Source organism: Lynx rufus, unplaced genomic scaffold, assembly GCF_022079265.1.
Source record: "Lynx rufus isolate CCGP_SWC_20201006 ecotype Redwood Valley unplaced genomic scaffold, mLynRuf1.p SCAF_55, whole genome shotgun sequence".
NCBI classification, from domain to species: Eukaryota; Metazoa; Chordata; class Mammalia; order Carnivora; family Felidae; genus Lynx; species Lynx rufus.
The window spans coordinates 46,190-66,679 of record NW_025814873.1 but is presented as its reverse complement, the minus strand read 5'-3'; the positions used below and the strand labels follow the sequence as shown (position 1 = coordinate 66,679).

General features: G+C 50.2%; 1 protein-coding gene across 2 annotated transcripts; it reads left to right on the top strand.

Moving 5' to 3' along the window:
• Positions 1-27: 27 nt before the first annotated feature.
• Positions 28-14,091, top strand: ANHX (anomalous homeobox). Of its 2 annotated transcripts, XM_047101023.1 has the most exons (9): positions 28-276; positions 2,528-2,655; positions 5,002-5,125; positions 6,168-6,384; positions 6,843-6,963; positions 8,531-8,823; positions 11,714-11,861; positions 13,604-13,685; positions 13,948-14,091. In XM_047101023.1, exons 1-9 carry the CDS (start codon positions 28-30, stop codon positions 14,032-14,034), a joined length of 1,449 nt encoding a protein of 482 aa, XP_046956979.1. In that variant the 3' UTR covers positions 14,035-14,091. The 2 variants fall into 2 exon arrangements, with proteins under 2 accessions (XP_046956979.1, XP_046956980.1); XM_047101024.1 differs by lacking the exon at positions 8,531-8,823 and having other exon boundaries at positions 11,733-11,861.
• Positions 14,092-20,490: the final 6,399 nt, after the last annotated feature.

The following is a 20,490-nucleotide window of genomic DNA, read 5'->3' as shown; positions in this document are numbered from 1 at the left end:
TTCGCAGAGGGGCCGACCCAACGTGGGATGCAGAGCTTCCTGAAGCTGCTGAGGGAGAGTGGGGGCGCTGGGCCACCCCTGGCGGAGCTGGTGACTCTTGCAGGCAGGCTGTGCCGAGACCTCCAGGATGACCCCGCCCAGGCACAGCCCTTGGTCACAGCCGTGTTGGACAGTCAGCTCCGCCTGCACCTCTTGGACAATGCGGACGTGGCCTTCGTGTGTGCCCGGGTGCTGGACCAGCAAGAGCAGCACCAGGCTGCCTGCCGGGTGCTGGAGGTAGGATGGATCTGTGAGGGGGGCGCAGAGAGGTTCAGTGGCCACCACCGTCCCGAACACAGCGGAGATGTGGGGAGATTTTTTTGTGAACGGAGCCAGGATGGTCCACTCTGCTTCACAGATTCTAGCTACCTTGTAATCTGAGGCAACGCTGTCCCTTTGTGAGATCCATTCTGAGTGGTGGTCCTGGCTCGGGGAGCGGGGCTCCCAGGGGGTGAGACGGTCAGACAGAGCCAGGCTTTCGGTCCTTGAGCCACAGGTGTGCAGTCGAGAACGCAAACCGAAAGTATCGTTGTCACTCCTCCGGTGATACTTGGATGCTGACTCATTTGGCATTGATGTGACCTGACCTGCACCGAGGTGAAGCCATTTATGGTCTGTAGCCACTTAATGTGACCGTGGTGCATTCTGCTGCCTAAATACCGGTATGTTTGATTCTAACGTGCTGCCTGCCCCAGATGACACTAGGGTGGTGCATATTACGGAGCATATGCCTGTGTTACTCCCTAAAATCTGAGACATTCTGAATTCCAAAGTACATCTGGCTCGAAGGGCTTCATGTAAGGGATTTGGAGGCATCCTTTTCCCTCTTTCACCCCCGGATACAGTTCATGCCTGGTTCATGCTGAGTTTACCTTGGAAATCCTCACTTCTTTCCAGTTCTTTCCGTTTCCACTCCTTCTGCCACAGGCTGTGTGGGGTCCTCCTGGTTGCTCCCCTAATGTCCCCTCCTGTCCCCTTGATTTGTTCCTGTAGCAGCCACAGGGAGTTTGAAAACTGCAGATGGGCCGTGGTCTGCATGAGTCTGCAGGCGGCTCAGGAGCCTGCCATCTGAGACTGCCTGCTTTTTAGTCTCTCTTTTGGACTCTCCCCCTGCTTCCTTCATGTAGCCATGCTGCTTCCTGCTGTCCCTACAACTCCTGAGATCTTTCTGTGTCTCAGGACCTTTGCATGTGTTCTCGCCTGTGCCAGAGGCCGGAGCCTGGCTCTTTGTGTGCCTGGTGTCTTTCTTCTTCTCGGTTTCTGCTGTCGATGTCACCCTGTCTAAGCAGTGCCCACTTTATTCTCCAGTGGAGAATCTTGTTCACCCTATAGCTCCTTCCTCAGTTCCTAATTAGAAGAATTATTTGTTGGTATTCATTTTGTCTGCCTTCCCTTGCTGCACTGCAGGCCCCATAAGAGAGGGGCTGCCTTGGTTCTGCTTGTTACAGGATCCACGGCACGGAACATAACACCTGTAAGTAAGAGGGGCTAAGTTTTTCCAAATCTGTCAAAATGGACCTGGTAAACAAACAAGGGAAAACACAGAGTTGTAATAGTGTCTGTTAAGGCATTTCAATGATGAAATGTGTGAGTGACACCAGTAGCGAAAAACTCCCAATAGAGGGATTATAAACACAGTCTGGATGGTCCAGAAATGTCTCTGAGAAGGTGATGTATAGCTGAGACCTGAGAGAGAGGATGGGGACACCACACCAAGAAAGGATGTTTCCTGCCCAGGGCCACATCCTGCAGGTAGCAAGTTTCCCATATACATTCCCGGACGGCTGTGCCCTCGGCCAGTGAAAGTCACAGCACAGAAAAGTGGGCTTTTCTGATGCTGTGGAGAGAAAGCTAAGTGATTGTCAGCACCTCCCTTGCCAAGATGGTCCTGAGGACATTGGAGTTAAATGCAAGAACCCCACACACTGACTACAGCAGCTGGGTTCTGGGGGAGGCCAACCGCAGGTATCCTTGGCCATCTCCAGAGTCTGGTTATGTGATCAAGTCCCACTGGGTTAGTGAGCTGTCACGGGGCACAGACCAGGACTTCATCCCACTTGACTCAGAATGCACTCGCTGGGCACCGGAGGGGCCAGCTCTGCTGGGTGGGAGAGAAAGGTCTTTCATGCAAGATGTGGGTCAAGCCTTGGAATCCCCATGTGGTTCTAACTGTGGCTCTGCCTCTTGCGTGTTGTGTGGCCCCAGGACAGTCATTTGTGTTCTCCTTGCTTCCTGCTCTTCATCTGTAAGCAGTGACTGAGAGCTGTGTTCACCTCATGTGTTGTGTGGGAGGGTTGAAGGGCTGACGTGACCTGAGTGGCTGGCTGGGCCACCAGGGACAGAGCCTGCTGGTGATTGGAGTGCTGGGTTCATGCCCTCATTGCTTGGCACATCAACAGGCAGCTCTTCTCAGGGATCAGGTCGGGTCAGATGGCAGTGCTCCAGGCAGGGCGAGGGCAGCCAGGTCTCAGCAGGCTTTTCTCGGCAGGGTTGCCGTGTGCCCGGGGGCAGCCAGGAGCTGGTCCAGCTCTGGAACGACATTCACTACCATCTGGTCATGAAGCGGCTGGGCGTGGCTGTGCTGACCCCAGTGCAGAAGTTCCGCTGCAGAAAGAGGTATACTGCTGGTCTGTCTTTGTGCTTATTCCCTAGGACTCCCGAGGGCTGTGCCTTCTAAAACCTCAGGGGGGCCGAGGTGAAATAGAGGCGGGGAGATAAATGCAGAAGTCAGAAGAAGCGGTAGTAGTCAAAAGATCATAGGCTCTATGTCAGCCATTGTGCCCCACACTGAGCCACACTCTCCACCTACCTGCGCAGCTGGGGGAGGGGTGCATTCCCATTTATGCTTGCAGGGTAAGGAGAGGGAGCCTTTTCCAGGACCCAGGCAGAGAGTTCTAGTTGCGGCAGGAGACGCTGCCTTCTGGGGAGGGCTCTGCAGAGAAGGGGGCAGCAGGTGGGCACCCTGACCTTACTCTCTTCCTCTCCTCTTCTTCTCCCTTGGGAAATTTCCAGCCCTGTGTGTTAGGTCATCTGATTCTCGCAGACAGGCTCTGCAGGTGCCATGGCCTGGATCTCAGTGCCATCCCTTAGGGCTGCAGGACATTTTAAGGAGAATAAAGAGGAGAGTGATGCAAGCATTAGAGGAGATACGTGTGGTGCTTAGAAGATTGCCTGGCACGTGAGAGATGCTGGGCCCATCCTCAGCACCAAGTAAACATTACAAGTGCTAATTATTATTATTATTACTGTCATCACCATTCACAGATGAGGAAACTGAGGCACAGAAAGGTCAGCAACTTGCCCAGGGTTACACATGAGAGAGATGCAAAGCTAGGCTTCCAGGAGAGACACTGAGGCTGCACAGCCTTTGTTCTTCATCTTTCGTGTTCCTCTCTGACCAGGAGGAGCTGCAGATCTCGCTCTGAGCTCCTGCCAGCCCAAGTGACAGGGGGTTCCTGTCCCACAGGGCCTGGTTACTGGCCTGGTTACTGGAAGAAGAGATGGATTCCTTCTGGATCAGAGAGAATTATTTTCCCAGTGCCCACAAAAGAGTGAGATATGCCCTCAAAACCCAGCAGTTAATCAGCCTTGGGGTCTTCTTTTTTTTTTTTTTTTTTTTAAATTTTTTTTCCAACGTTTATTTATTTTTGGGACAGAGAGAGACAGAGCATGAACAGGGGAGGGGCAGAGAGAGAGGGAGACACAGAATCGGAAACAGGCTCCAGGCTCTGAGCCATCTGCCCAGAGCCCGACGCGGGGCTCGAACTCACGGACCGCGAGATCGTGACCTGGCTGAAGTCGGACGCTTAACCGACTGCGCCACCCAGGCGCCCCTGCCTTGGGGTCTTCAGGAAAGCAGTCATGTCCCTCCATATAGGTGCTAATGGCCTGCCAGAGTCCAGTGCAATGAAGTAAATGATTTGGGGATCAGTATGCAGTATTTGGAAGGGGCCCCTGATTGCTGGGTGCTATTGGAGGTGCTGGGGGTAATGCTTGGGCCCTACTCTCCTGGGCTGACGTTGGGTATGGACAATGGGTGGTAGATGAGGAAACACTGTGGATTCCATAGTCAGAGTGGGGAGTACTAGACAGGAAATGTGCTTAGTAGAGGACTATCCTGCCTTTGTTCTTTGCTGTGGGTTGGAGGTTGCAGGCAGGCTCACCTAAGCCGTGGCTTGGAGGCCTGAGCTCTGGGACAGCAATCCCTAGATGTGTAAGGAGGGGATGATATTGGGGTTACAGCCATCATGGTTGGTACGCTGCCTAAGTGTGGCAGGGTCTCCTAAAGGTGGTTAGTACAGGAGCAGGGGCAAGAGGTTCTTGGGAATCTTTGGGAGTGATTGTAGAAAGGGTTGTGTCAGGGCATATTTTGGAGGATTTGCTGACGAGTGAGATGTGTTGGAGGAGGTAAAGAGAATAAAGCTGGACTCCAGGGCTCTTGGTCTGTTTGACTGGAACATGATGGTTTCTCACTGAGATGCACAGAACTGGGGGAAGATTCGAGAGCAAAGGATCGAGCTCCATTTGGTATGTGTGGGATGCATTTTTGACATCCATGGTGATTTGTTCATTTGGTGTTTGGGTACCTTGGGTGTTCCCCACAGGTAGTATTTGTTTATATATCACTTTTTCCTTTTGGAAAAACTTGTGTATATACACCGTAAAGAGTAGCATAGCCCACCTCAATGTCTTCATCATCCACTTTCAGTAGTTACCAGCCATTGGTCAGCTGTGGCATCTCAGTGAGCGGTAGTGGAAACCCTGGTGACGCCCCTCTGAGGTTGTGCCGTGAAATGTGGGCCCCTCCCTTCTTCAGGGGATGGACGCTTGGGACTCTGCAGCTTAGAGAGGAGGAGCAGCCAGTGAGATGAGAGGATGTCTGGGGTTGCAGTGTTTGAGAGCACACGAGGTGCATCCAGGAGAACGGGTGTCTGTAACCACCACTTCACTGTCTTTATCCAGAAACCCACCACCCCTCTCCCTCTGCCCTGATGGCCTGAAGAGCCGAAACTTTACCAGAGAGGTTCGCCGGAAGCTGCACGACTTTGCCTCGAGCGTGAGCACCAACCCCAGCAAGGCCGAGCGGGTAAGAACCCAGGAGATCGAGGCTCGACAGCCCCCCGTTTAGCCTACCACCCCCCCCCCCGACCTTAGGCGACGCCACCACCCTTAGATGACTCACACCTTTACCCTCTCCTCCTCCGGACCTCCCCAGTGGCCCGTCTGCCCGGATGCTGGGGGCTTCCGCCTCTCTCAGAACTTTCCTGGAGACGGGAGCTCATTGGCTGGCAGCTCGTGACCATCCAGCGTACACTCGTGGAGGGTCTAGTTTTCAAACGTGGGGTCATCATATCCCCACTGCTGTCGTGGAGCTTCCAGCCCGAGGGAGGCAGGTATTTGCGGAGCTCAGGGCCAGCAGGGCGCCATCCTCAACGTAGCCCCGGGAAACTGGAGGGACGGAGTGGAGTGGGGTGAGGTTGCTAGGGGTAAAGAGGCGAGATACGACTAGTGGGAGTTTCCCGGTGCTCCAAAATCCCGGCCTGTTCTCTCCGCCCACTTCTCTGCTCTGTCCAATCGGCAGGGCGCTCCCGTGTTAGCTCCACCTACTTTCTCCCCGCCCCTTCTAGAGCTTGTCCAATCAAAAGGGCACTCCTGGTGCTTGCTCCACCCACCATGTTACCTGTCCAATCTGTAGTGCTCTCCCAGCGATCACCGCGCCGGCCGCGTAGACTGGGTTCTCCCGAGCGCCGAGCGGTGGCCGCAAGAAGAGTTGCTCTGCGGGGTCCTGGGTCACAGGCGTTGGTCACGGGCCGTCGCTGCCCCCTGCTTCGGAAGGCTCCGGCCCGGCAGGCCTTGTCCAAGCCCTCCGCGTTTCTGGGTTATCGTTGGCGGGGCCGCCGTTGCGGCGCCAGCGGTGAACGAGGCCGGGCTGCCGGACGTGCTGGCGGCGCAGATGGCCTGGCTCGGGCCTCCTGCTCTGAGGCGGCTCAGCTTCTCTGCTGCCGCTCTCCAAGAGTGAGGCCGGGCTCCGGCTCGCCGCCTCGGTGAAAGCGTTGTCGGGTCGCCCTTGTGCACGCCGCTGCTCCGGGGACGGTGGAGGGCCTAGAGGTTGTGCTGTTTTGGGGCAGGAGAACCTGGCCTTGGAGACGAGCCTGACCGTAGAGCAAGTGTACAACTGGTTTGCCAATTACCGGCGGCGCCAGAGGGCCCTTCTCCAGCGCCTGGAGCCAGCGCCGGAGGACACAGTAGAGGACCCCAGTGTGAGGGAGAGGGGTCCGGACCGCCCCCAGCCCTCAGACCACCCCCACCTTGGCTCTGGGTGTGTGGACAGGCCTCAGTGGCCAGGTGAGTGGTTCCAGGGCTCCCCCCTTCCTCGTGGTTGGGGGCACCCTTTGTTTAGGGCTAAGCCTAGTTAGGTTCACTCTGGTTATAGGGACAGCACCTTCGCTCCCAGTCTGCACTTTGAGGACGTCACCTTGTGGTTAGTGAGATCCCTGAGGGTGAGGGTCAGGATGCCCCTAAGTGGGGCCTGCCACAGGTGTTTTGCATTTAGAGATTATGGTGCGTCCAGGGCCAGGAGTCGAGAAGAATTGGGAAGTGAGCCAGCCACCATGATGTAGGGGTTCATGGGTTTGTAATTATGGATTGGTTTCAGACAAAAGACATTTAAGGGACAAAGGATATTGTATTGAGTCAGTGGTTGACCCCTTTTTTTCAGCCAGTAGGGCTGCTCTTAACCTGCTGGGAAGGAGGCTGGGACTGGGAGCATCAGCAAGTCTCCTTCCTGTCTGATTGGCTTTCAGCAGGACAGGAGGAAAATGGGCCTGCACAATCCAGAGAGACCGCCCAAGGGCCATGGGAGTTGCTGGCCCTGGCCCCGGACTTTTCTGGAGATGAGACTATGCCAAAGCCATTGCCTCCCAGGTACTGCCATCCCATGGGACCATGGGACCATCACCCTATCGAGTTTCCCCATCCTGGGTGGGTGACCAGGCCTGGAGCAGGCATGTGAATCCTGGGGCCAGCAGTGGGACCAGGTCAGTGACTGCAGAGATTCTGCCATTCTGGTATGGGAGAGCCACTGGTAAGGAAGCCATGCATGTCAGGGACCCCACACTTGCACCCTGGAGCGGGGCTCCAGCCTGACTTCATGTATGTATTGGAGAACGAGGAAAACGGATTTGGAAAGAAAAACATGCAGACTTATTCCTAAAGGTGAACCCTAGCTCTTGTTTCATTTTATTTCTAGTATTTTTGTACTGTTTGCATTTCATTGAGTCAGTAACAGCTAACATTTCTTGAGTTCCTTCTGCGTACTAGGCACTGTCCAAGCACTCTCCCTCACCTGGGACGAGGCGTGAACCTGATGTAAGCATAAGGAAAGTGCCAGCCATCAGCAGGACTAGGTCTGAGCGAGGGGCCAGGTCCCATCTTGTGTAACCATCAAGATGTGGACACTTTCCATTTCCCACGTGACATCAGCATCTCTCATGACACTGTCTGTGCCTGGCCCTTCACATGCAGGCTGGCACTGCCCAGGTGTGTGAACTTAGGCAGGTTCCTGTGACCTCTCAGTGCCGTGCTTTTCTCATCTGCGAAATGGAGAGGGCATGCCTTGCAGGTTATTGCAGAGATTATGGGGTGGGTTGGGGGGAGTGGTAACATAAACCCAGGAGTACCATCTTAGACATAGTGAGTGTTTGTGCCGCATGGAGTCTGATTGTTATTGACTGCCCGGTAATTCCTGTAAGGTCAACCATCATTATCCACTCAATTGTTAGGTTCTTCCTAATCATATCTTGCTTTCATCGTTGTGGAATAGTGCTTTATTGAAGTTCCTTTTGAAGAAACTGCTAATGTATCTTAGGTTTCCAGTAATGTTTGTTTGTTTGTTTTTTAGAGAGAGTGAGGGCAGGGAGAGGGATGGGGGAAGGAGGAGAATGAGTCAGTGAGTGACAGAGAGAGAGAGAGAGAGAGGGAGGCGGGGAGAGAGATCGAGTGTGGGGGAGGGGCAGAGAGAGAGGGAGACAGAGGATCCCAAGCAGGAAGCAGGCTCCTCGCTGACAGTTTAGATACAGGGTTCGAACTCAACGAACCACAAAATCGTGACCTGAGCTGAAGTCAGATGTTTAACTGACTGAGCCACCCAGGTGTCAAGAGACATTGAGAATCCCAAGCAGGCTCCATGCTCAGCACGGAGCCCAATGCCGGGCTGGATCCCATGACCCTGGGATCCTGACCTGAGCTGAAATATAGGGTCGGACAACCAAAGGACTGATCCACCCAGGTGCTGCAGTCATAGTATTTTTTAAGTGTTCTAGAACCCTAGCAGCTACATGTAGAACAGTGAAGGCAGTGTAATTAGGGACATGGTGGGCCTCACAGCCATCAGTGGCTGGGTCGAGTCGGGAACCTGGATTCTCAAACTGGGCTGGAGTCTCCTCCTGGGAGTCTCTGCCTTCCAAGGGATGTTGTTTGCTGTCTTCCCCAGGTCTCTGCAGGGTGGTGAGATGTACCAGGAGGGGCCTGGCCACGATCCTGTCACTCTCCCTGCCATCTGCCCAGGCCCTGGCGTCTGTCCTCTGGCTGCTGGCAGTGACATGCTAGACCCTTCTCTGGCTGCCCCTGAGTCATGGCTGATGTCTCTTGCACTGGCGTCCTCCAGGGAAGTTTCCTTCCAGACCGGGCATCTGGTTCACGGGCCTGGGTTGGACTTCATGATGCGCCCTGCAGATGCAGCTGTGGCTGTGTCCGTTGCTGCTCTGGGTGAGCCCAGCTCCACAGGTGGGTCCATTCCAGGCCACACTCTTCTGCACAAGATGCCACGAGTACTTGGGTCTCATTTGAGGGGTTGTGGGAAGGGCCAATACTCTCCTACTTTTCTAGTTTGCAAAATAAAATGTGCATATGACTAATAGTAAGACAGTGAGGAAAGAGTTAAAACTAATTAGACATCTGCCACCCTGCATTCCCCATTCTAGTCCACCTAACTTACCTGTCAACACTTGCTGCAACAGCAGATGGTCGAGCTTATTGGACCTCCTACAGCATCTCATGATTGAAATATCACTTCTTTAGTTTCTTCTTCGTTGTTATCTAAAGAGTATGTATTTACATATTGTTTAGTCTACCAAATACAAAAGCATCTTGTGACATCTCACCTTGTAAGGAAGATATTGGCACCATTAATTTGCCTGTCACCTAAATTTCTTAGTCTTCCATGGGTACATCCATATTTCCTGGAGTTTGTAATTCCCTTTCTTTTTTCTTACATTACCTGTTTTTATCACATTCTTAACTTCTTCCAGCTTTCCGAGTGTCTCCTCTGAAGACTTATGGCTGGAGCCCTCCTTCCTGTTTCCATCCCAGTGACGTTTCCCTAGACCTGGTGTGGGGTCACCATCCCGAGTGCTCCTCTCATTGTCTCCTTGGGTTTGCATCGGTGTTTCCTGAATTGCAGGTCTTGTTCTTTCTTTCTTGACTTCTTTGTTATGTTTGAGAACATCTTCAATTAATTGTGCAAGAAAGGGTACTTGCAAGATAAATTTTCTGAGTCCTTACATGTTGTGAAATTGTCTTTAATCTGCCTTCGCATTTGATTAACAGTTTGTCAGGGAAGGAGTTTTGAGTTTAAATATTCCTCCACCCTTAGATATTTACAGATATATTTATATCATTGTTTTTAGCATCTGATGTTGGTGATTTCATTTTATTTTCTTCTTTGCAACGTATCGTTCCTTTCTTGGAGTTTTGTTTTTTAAGTCTGGGTGTTCTGAAATTTCACAATGATGGTCTTAGGTGTGAGTCTTTTTAATTCACTTATCTGTTAAGCCTTTCAATTTAGAGAAGATAATGTCTTCTTTAAGGTTTGGCTATTTTTTGGACAATGTTCTTTGATAATTTATTCCCTCCACATTCTCAGTTCTCTTTAGAGCACAAATCTTATTCTGATGTTGGAAATCCTGGACCAGTCTCCCAAATGTTTACCTTTTTTCCTTGCATTTCTTTTCTTTTTCATCGTATGTGCTTTGGAGGTGTTAAACTCTGTCTTTCAGTATTCCATTTTGACAGGTAGGCGTTAAGAGAATTCCAGGCTCTTTTTTTATTTGAATTTTCCCTTCTTCGTACATTCTATTACTTTTTATAGATGCAGTGTCTTTGATTTTTCTGAGTATTCTCAATAGAAGTTTCAAAAATATGTTTTGTTGTCTGAAGGCAGGAATATTGGGGCTGTGGATTCTGGCCCTTCCTTGGATAGGGAAGGAGGGAGGGTCAGAAAGAGGAAAGGCCCTGGAGACTCATTGCTCTGTAGGCAGCTTTTCAGTTTGATCATATCGGTCCCTCATTTCTTGCTGTCCATGTTTTTTTTCCACTGTCAGAGACCTACGTTTGCCTGTCCAAATTTACCAACAAGGCTGGAGTGGGGCAGTCACAGGCCAACTTCACACTGGGACGAGGGGAGCTGGTCTTCACACCAGGTCCAGCACATGTGAGGGGTGATGTTCTCTAGGAACTGGTGAGCCTCCCTGCTGACTGCCTGAGCACCAGGATGTTACCCTGCTCTCCCTTACTGCTCCCTCCCTTCCAACCTCCTTAGGGTTCTCAGGACCTGACCTATACCCCACCTTCCTTTCGGATGCCCTACCAACATAGGATGTACTTGTGCCCTGGGTCTGCAGACTGTGGACATCTCCCTTCCACTAATAATCCCTCCCCTGACTCTCCCTTTGTTCTGGGCTTTTAGCTTATTACTTGTTTTTCTCTTGGAGGAAGAAGATCTAACCCAGTGATCTTTTATGTTTGAATCTGAAATGCTCAAATCAGCACTTAAACTGTATTTAATGTATCTCAGAGTACTTTTAAAGTTCCACAGAAAAGAGGAAACAGTGGAAAGTGGAGGTAAAATCATACATACACCAAATTGTCAGGAAAGTTCCTTTGGTTTGAGATTGTCTGGGCAGCTGGCTGGCAGGTTGGGTCGTCACTCTGGCAGACAAGACAAAGGACTGTGAGCCCCGCCTGGCTGGCCTGTTGTTCTGAGTCGGGGATCAGGGATTCCGATGCTAGGTTTACCACCTGGTAGACTCAGGGAAGACACGCACCTTCCTCCTTCCCTTCCTTTGCTCCAGAATGTTTGTTGACCCAGAATTGATCAGATTCACCATGGCTTATCTTGAATGATACATGGAGATAACTCTCTTCAATGTAGCGAGAAGGAGCCAGGTAAGGTCGTGACACCTTGCACCTCATTGAAATCATGGTGAAACCTCAGGTAAAAGGTGAAAATGAAAATAGCTAAGGGCTGGTGGCTCAGCCTTTGATAGACCAGCACGAGATAAACTGAGAAGTGGACTGCCCATTCCCTGTGCTCATGCAGCAGGGGTGTGTGGGGGGCAGATTTGGATGCTGAATCTTTGGCATTGGGGGCTGGCACGAAGTCTGGATTAATTAAGCAGAACTTGAAGTCTGCAAAATTGGACTTTGTCTTTGTTTCTGAAGCCTAAAAAGGCCATTGAGATCAACAGTCATGACTGTTCCTTCCTCGGCAAGGGAGGCTGAGGCTTGAGGCCTGCCAGGTTGGATGCTGCTTCTCTCCATGGAGGTCTTGATTGTACCGCTTGTGGGCTGTGTTCTCTTCTCCCAGCACTGGGTTGTGGAATTTGTTTCTGTGTAGGATTCGCTCACCCACCTGTTGGCAATCCGCAGAGCATGTACCTGGAGGAAGGTCCGGGCACTGGCGGTGGTCAAGAAGAACAACAGGCTGGCGGCTTCCAGGTGACACAGCCCCCGCCACAGCCTCCTGAATTCATCCTGACCCAGAGGTGAGGCACGCAGAGCCATGGGGCTCAAGCAACATTTTCTCCGGCCGTGGGTAAGGTATTGTCTGGTTTACACACAGACTTGTGACCTCAGATGTGCAGATTGAGTCCTTTCCTTATGGGTTTCTGGAAGAAAAACAACATTCTTCCCACCCTGCATCTACCAGAAGAAGAGGGTAGTTTTTCCCTGAGACAAAAGAACACCTAGAAATATCAGAGCAGATATGAGGTCTGTGTTGTGGACAGTGCTCATGGTTTGTGTCTTCTCCAAGATCACCCTGGGCCCCAGCAGCCTCTTTTTGGGCATTTTCTTTTCCCTAGACAGAGGTTGTCTGAGTTTTTGAGCAGCATCAAGATGGATTTTATATTCCAAACCGTAGTTTCAGAGGTGCTTGGGAGAGCCATGAACAGCCTAGGTGCTGTGGATTTTGGCCGTGGGGCCCAGGACAACAGGCCAGGAGAATCTAGCGGTAGAGAAGAGGGATGGAAGAGTGTGAGAAGTTGGGGGTCCTTTGGTGGATCTATGATAGGGGTCACCAGGACCAGGTCCCCAGGGTTCACAGTCTCCCCAGTCTGGGAGCTGAAAGCCAGGTGCCCAGTACGGGCAGAACTACAGTGCAATGTGTGAGAAAGAAGGGGAGCAGTTCTTTAAGTCACTAATTTTCTTGCTGAAACAGCAGATGGTGAGAAAATGCAGACTATGCAGATGGACTCACTTTTTCACTCGTGACCAGGAACCGTGATGGAGAAAATGCCCCCACTGGGTACCTTTGTGGTTTGCTTGGTCTCCCCACTGGCTGTATCAGCCTTGGACTCCCAAGGCCCAGCCCATCATTGCTCTGATCTGATGACTTTGATTCCTTCTTTAAAAGCAAATTCATTGGGGCATAAGTGGCATTCATTAAAGCAACATGTTTAGATGGTACAGATGGTTGTTTTCTGAGTGCGACTTACGTATCCACCATGAAGCTATAACTGCTGAGCCGTACAGAGCACTCCCACCTGCTTCTAACCCTGACACCCCCAGGACCATGGATCTGCTTTCTTTATCTGCATTTTCTAGAATTCCATGTAAATGACATCTAAAATTTTAAATTTGGGTGGGGCGAGGGGTCTGGCGCCTTTCACTCGGCCTGAGTACTTTGAGATTTTCCCCCTGTTGCTGTGTGCATCAGCAATCCATCCCCCTTTATTTGTGAGTTCTGGTCCTTGATGTGGCTGGACCATGGTTTTTTGATCCATCACCGGTTTGTAGTCATTGCTGAGTCCCTGGGTTGGGTTGCTTTGAGCATTCCTGGACATAACGTGTTTGCCTTCACGTCTCTGGGGTGTGTACACAGAATGGCTGTGTAGGTGTGCGTCTGCCAGTTTAGGGAACTACCAGACTGTTGTCCCGAGTGGCTGCACCCGTCATCTTCCCTGCTCTCCCAGCCTGGTCCTAATGGCCTCTTGTCTCCTTCACACCCCAGGCCTGCCCCTTCTTGACCCTTCCTTCGGGTTTCCACTTGCCGGCCCTTCTCTGTGAGCCTGCCCTGAAGTGCTCTCTGGCTCACCCAAGCCCCCTACTTGAGGTATCACACAAGCCTCTGTGGCACCTGCACACCGGAGGGCCCTATGAGAGGACAGTGTTCCTGAAGAGCATCCAGCACCTGGAAGGGCTGCTTATGTGCAGAGAGCGGTCAGGGCATGTAGTGACCTGGCGCCCCATTGATTCAGAGCTTGTCCTGACATCGTCTCTTTTCCAGCCCCCTGGAGTTGGCTCCGGACCCCTCTTTCTCCAGCCCTATGTCTGCTCTGGACCTGAGCCAGCCCTTGCCCTCCAGCCAGGTGAGACCCTACTACCAGGTACCATGGGTTTCCCTTTGAATTCTTGGATTCTCAGGTCATGCCTTTGGAGTGAATAAAGCAGACAAATGGAATGAGGGGTGGGGATGCCTCAAGGCTGGAGTCAATTGAATGGGAGCCGGGTGCCATGGGCTAGTGTTTCCCACAGTCCAGAGAGGGTGGGTCCCAGGGTAGGGGTGCCTGGGTGGGAAGGTGGAGCCAGGCAGAAGGTGCTTCTGTGCGTAACACTGTGTTGGCTTTCCAGGTGCAGTGGCCCGATGGCCAGGCCTCTAGCGATGCCTTCTGGGGAGCCCGGATGCTCCTTGAGCTTTCAGGGGGCAGCCTGGGTTGAGAGATATCCTTTGGGGTATCCAGCCAGTGCCCTGGGGAGCAGATGTGGACATCCAGCCATTCAACACACGTTACAGAGCTTTATTCCGACTGAAAAAAGGACCCCAGAGTTCCTTAGGGGGTTCCAGTGAGAAGCCTTGGGGGCCAGTTAGCCCCCTGCCATGTTTCATAGTTTGGTTGGCTGGCAGCTCACTGTATTGGAGGAAGCAAAGCACTCGAGAATTCTCTTGAGCCCAGAAGTTAGAGGGGTCTGTTTCACTCAGGCAGCGAGAAATTGTGACCTCAAGCTCCTGGGCAGGTTCTGGGCAGGGAAGGCCTTTCCAGAGCAAGAGGAGAATTTTTTGCTGTAATGACGAGGCCACACTTTACCCAGTTAAGTTGGTTAGTGGGGCATGGGCAGTGTTCTGACATATCTATATCTTGGGGGGGCTTCTTCAGAGGGTTATGTGGTTGGGATGGCTCAGGCAAGATGCGACGGTACATTTCCCCCTGAGGTTGTAAATCATTTTGTTTGTAAAACAAACGTTCTGTTCTATTAAATTACAGTTTAATGTTCTGAACTCCCCCTTTTACTCTTTTCAAGAAATTTTTTTAATGTTTATTTTATTTTTGAGACAGAGCATGAGTGGGGGAGGGGCAGACACACACACACACACACACACACACACACACACACACACACACACACACAATCCTAAGCATGCTCCAGGCTCGGAGCTGTCAGCGCAGAGCCCGACGTGGGGCTCGAACTCATCAACCATGAGATCACAACCTGAGCCTAGTAGGACGCTCAACCAACTGAGCCACCCAGGCGCACCCCCCCCCCCCTTTTACTCTCTTAACTACATCTTGGACACCTGTCCCTTTCAGTCCCTGATGGGCACTTCATGGCATGAGTGGGCATTGATTGATGAATTAGTACCCTGTTGATCTGATTGTTTCTAATGTCTCTGTTTTATAAACAGTGCCACAGTGTCCCTTTGCCCTTTACCTGTTTTTTGTTGGAGAAAGGAATTTCCCCGGTGCTACAAGCTGCCATGTTCAAGCACACCGGGCCCAGGGGGGCCGACTGTGATGTGACTCTTGATGCATGTGACCCTCCTTTGCAGGGGTGACGTTGATACTCAACTGTCACCTCCAGGGATAGGTCCTTGGTCCTTGCCTCTCCCATTGTGTCAGTTGACAGATATGTGCTGAGCAGTTTGTGTGATACAGCAGGGAGCAGAGTCCATTTCTTGCTGTCAGGCATCTCACAGGATAGACAGAAATAAGGAGCAATCATGGGTAGTTGCATATCCCAGGATATGTGATGCATTAATGATGAGACACCCAGGGCTTCCCAAAGGGAGGCACCTGAGCTGAGACCACCTATGCTCCCTGCCCTCACCTTGACTCTGCAGACCTTCATTGCCAACACAGCACGTACCGAATGGCGGCAGCAGCAGCAGCAGCAGCAGCAGCAGCAGCAGTAATGTTTCCACTCGGGGACATTCACTCGCATTCGCATTCGGTGTTCCCAGAACCAGCAGTCTTTCAGTTGTCAAAGATTTCTTTATTATGCAAGTCACAAACTTGTAAAAAGTTGCAAATGGAACACAAACGTTTCTGATGCCTGTCATTGCTCTACTTCTGTGTCGCCTTTACATACAGAATTCTACATTCCCATAAGGCAATCATCAAAAAGGAGATCAATACTGATACATTACCACCTTTTTCCAGACCCCGTTAAAGTTCACCCAGTCGTCCCACTAACGCCCCAAATTACAAAAGAGCCATCACATAGCACATGCTGCGTGTACTCAGTGCATCTTTTCCTGGCCTGCAACAGCCCCTGTTCCTCCCTTGACTTTTATGACTGACAGTTACTCTGTAGCACGTCACCCCAAACGGCCAGGTCTGATGTTTCCCTGTAATTCAGGGAAGAACTTTTTGGAAGGAATATCCCAGAAGTGACAGCAGGTACTTATGTCTTACAGGTGGCACATGATTTTGATGGTTCCATCATTGTTGGTGCTCATTTTGATCACTCGATTAGGGTGTTTTCTGCCAGGCTTCTCCACTACAAAGTTACTGTTTTCGTATATTTTGGGGGTGGTGCTTCGAAACTATGTAAACATGCTGTTTCTCATCAAGCTTTCTGTTGACTCCTGAATTTCTCTAATGGGTGTAAATTCTAAGAATTCATGAACACATTACCAGCTTCCCTCATTGACACAGTGCACGCTCGTGAAGGTTCACTCTTCAGCCTTCTCATGTGCCAGTCACCCAAGTAGTGATTTGTTTTAATCACTGAGATACAACTCATTGTGCATTACCTGTCACCTTAGGAAGTGCTCTGTTCAAATTCATCCTGCCCTCAGTCATTCAAAGTCTGCACAAAGTGTCAACACAGTTGATAAACACACTGTAGTGTGAGGGTTAGAGGGTTAGGGACTAACTCTGGGCTGCTGTGAGAGGTACTACCCTTTGGCCTTCCTGGGAAACATGCAGAGCTCTGGACCCATCCCAGCCTTGGCCTTATCTGAGATAACAAGGCGGTAACTATGTGAGGCAGTCACAGTTCGAGGCAAGACCCTTCTCAAAGGGCTGTGCGATGACCTCCCAGGTATCTTCCTTCTTCCTACCCTTCATAGATACTGGGCTCAATACTGAAAGTTCAGAGCACTACTGACTCAGCCAGCTGGAGCATGTCCATTTTGTGGGCAATGGACTATAGTCTCTGGAGCTGACCCTTGACAGACTCCAGCTCCTTTGGAGGGCCACCTGTGCAGTGGTCAGGTGGCTCGTGTAGATGGAGGCTGCTCGGCACCTGTGGGAGGGGCTTCTGCTGAGCATTCCACCACCCAGCCCCCACTCCGAGGCCCACCACTCCCCTCCCTGCTTTGTGTGCTGATCCCAGGCCCCTCTGCTGTGGGGGTAGGGGGGGGCCCACAGTCATTTCTGCCCTCACCCCGTTTATGGGCCAGCCTGGGCCCAGTAGACATAGGTGAGGTACTGTGACCAGGCCAAGGGGCCTCTTTCTGTGCCTTGCTGAGGCACTACCCCTACTGAGATTAAAAGGGATATAGTGGCTATTCCAAATGGCCAATGGCTGAGAGGGGCCCAGAGGAGGTGTAAGAGGATGTGATCTGGCCATTCCTGGGCTTTCTGGGCTCCACTGACCAGCTCCGGGGAGGCCAACTCCCTTGCCTCTCCTTTTCTTTATAGTCCCATGGGCCCCATGAGGTTGAAAGCTATGGCCAGAGTTCCCAGTCAGGGTCAGAAGTGACCACCTAGCAGTGGCCTTGGTCTGTGAAGGGCCCTGCCTTAACCCCCACCCCCTATGGTCTGGAGACTGCTGGATAGAGCAGAGGGTGCCTGCATTGGTCTCTTGGGTCTCCTGTAACAAAGCTGCACAAACTAGGTGACCTAGAGTACCAGATCTGTTACCTCACAGATCTAGAGGCTGGAAGAGTGAGATTAATGTCATGGTCATGAAATCTCGAGGGGAGCTTTCTCCAGGTTCTGGTTTGGGACAGCAGAGCTCCAGTCTTCACATGGTGTTTTCCCTGTGTGTGTCACTGTCCAGTTCCTCTGGCTTATTCCAACATCATCATAGTGGAATAGGTATGATCTAAATGACTTCATCTTGACTTCATTATCTCTGAAGACCCTATTTCCATATCAGGTCTCATTCAGGGGTATTGAGGATTAGGGCTTCAACATATGACATTTTATAGAACACAGTTCAACCCATTAACTGTGTCCCTGCCCCTGCTGGTGGTCACCTCCCAACTGGCCCAAGGCACTGTGGGGTCTCCCAGCACACCACCTGAGTGGCTCAGGCAGGAGACCACATCCTGCCTGACTGCTGGAGTTGGGGTGGTAGTGGGATCACCTACCCAGGGAGAGCTGAGATGAAATCGTTCTGGGATTCGAGGTGCTGAAGTTTTGAAGGTAGGATGAATGGAGGCCTGTCTCTGGATGCTGAGGCAGAGAGGGCACCTCTCCAGGGGTGTGGGTGCCCACTGTGACTTGGGTAGACAAAAGCACTTGTAGCCCCAGGTCTCCAAATACAAAAGCCCCTTTTGTTTTAGACAGACATCCCCCTCCCTTCTGTGTGCCTGTGTAGCCCCGAGGTTTTGTGGGGAGCCAGATCTTGGTCAGCGGGATGAGGTAGGAACCAGAAGGAATCTTTAGCATCCAGAGCAGGAGAGATGTGGACAGAAGTGAGGTGGAGGCATTTTCTGCTGCAACCAAGTATGAAAATGTAAAAGTATAAACATGCCGAGTGAATGTACTTCGTGGAGTCCAACCATGGGGAGCCCCAGGGTGGTGTTCAATAGCCTTTGTGTATAACAAACAGCATGTGCTTCTTTGTTTTCAAATGAGGTGGAATTATAAAATGAACTTTTTAAAAGTGTACAGTTCGTTGCAATTTGGTACATGCATAATATTGTGCAACCATCATCTCTGTCTAGTTCCAAAACATGTTCATCACTCCAATAGGAGACTACTCAAGAATCACTTACTTCCCAGCCCACCTTCCATCTAACCTCTGGTAACTAGTAGTTAACTTTCTGTCTCTGGTTTTACCTCTTCTGGATATTTTATATGAGTGGAATCCTATAATGTATGACTTTTTGTGTTCAGCTTTTTTCCTCTTAGTATAATGTGTTTAAGGTTCATACCTTGATCATTCTGGCTGATTATTATTCTGTTCTATTGCTGCACCACAGTTTGTGCATTCAGCTATTGATGGACATTTGCTTTGTTTTTACCTTTTCACCATTGTGAATACTGCTTTTTGAACATTCATGTACAAATTTTGGATTGAATACCTGTGTTCATTTGTGTGTGTGTACATTCCTAGGAATGGTATTACTAGATCGTATGCTAATTCTATGTTTAGCTGTTTGAGAAACTGCCAAACTATTTTCTATATTGGTTGCAATATTTTATGTCATCATCACCGATGTATTAGAGTTCTAATTTCTGCATATCCTCACCAACTCATGTCAGTGTCCAGTTTTTCCCCACATATTTTCATGTGTCCATTGGCAGTGACATTGAATTGGGCAATAATTTCTTGGGTATGATACCAAAAACACAGGAAATTACAGAAAAAAATAAATTGGATTTCATCAAAATTATGAACTTATGAATATCAAAGGACACTATCAAGAAACTAAAGAGATAACCTACAGGGGTGCCTGGGTGGCTCAGTTAAGAGTCTGATTCTTGGCTTTGGCTCAGGTCATGATCTTATGGTTCTTGGGTTCAAGCCCCGTGTTGGGCTCTGTGCTGACATTGTGGAGCCTGCTAGGGATTCTGTCTCTCCCTCTCTGCCTCTCCCACACATGCTCTTTCTCTCAAAATAAATAAACTTAAAAAAAAGATAACCTACAGAATGGGAGAAAATATTTGCAAATCATACATGTGATATGGGTTTAGTATCCAGAATATATAAAGAACTCTTATAAGTCAACAACAAAAGTGCATAGGAGAGAGATTTGCTATGGCTTCCCCAGAGACATTTCATCTTCAATAGTGAACATAATCTCTTTCTGACTTTCTCAGTGGCTTACCTGTGCTTTCTCATGTAGTAATTCACACAATGTATTATACAAAATGGTTCCTTTAAAAAAAATGTTAGAGCAGCATGGAAGGGGCAGAGAGAGAGTGAGAGAGAGAATCCTAAGCAGGGGGCTTAATCCTTGAACCGTGAGATCATGACCTGAGCTGAAATCAAGAGTCGGATGCTTGGGATGCCTGAGTGGGTTAGTTGGTTAAATGTCTGACTCTTGGTTTCAGCTCAGGTCATGATTTCGTGTTTCGTGAATTTGAGCCCTGCATGGGACTCTGCGCTGACAGTGCAGAGCCTGCTTGGGATTCTGTCTCTCCCTCTCTCTCTGCCCCTGCCTGCCCCACTCAGTCTCTCTGTCTTTCTCTAAATGAATAAATACAATTAAAAAAAAAAAAGAGAGTCAGAGGCTTAACTGACTGAGGCACTCAGATGTCCCAAAATGTTTCCTTTTATCAAAGCTTTGGCAGCTCATAATCATGGCACACCATAGTACTTTTCACAGACTGTGGCTGTTTCTGGATCCAGCCAGAAGGCTCCAGCACAGAGAAAGGAGAAACACAGACCATCTTGGCTGCAAGTCCTTGGAGTGATGGGCCAATCCCTCAGCCACCCCAAGGCCAGCTGTCCCCATGTTCTTGCCCTCATGAGTGAAGGTCTTTTTGTTGTTTCAGTGTTGACACAGTTGAAAAAAAATATGTTGACAACTTGAAAACTAGATGTATGAAAACATGGAAGTTTAAATTTATGAGTACCCAAACCAGAATTTATTAAAAATGTAACTTTCTGTCAGGGAAGTAAACTCATCAGTTAAATGGTTTTCTTTTGTTGAGAAGTTAAGTGGCAGCATATTTATAATTACACATAAAAAATAATGTTTGTATTGCAAACATT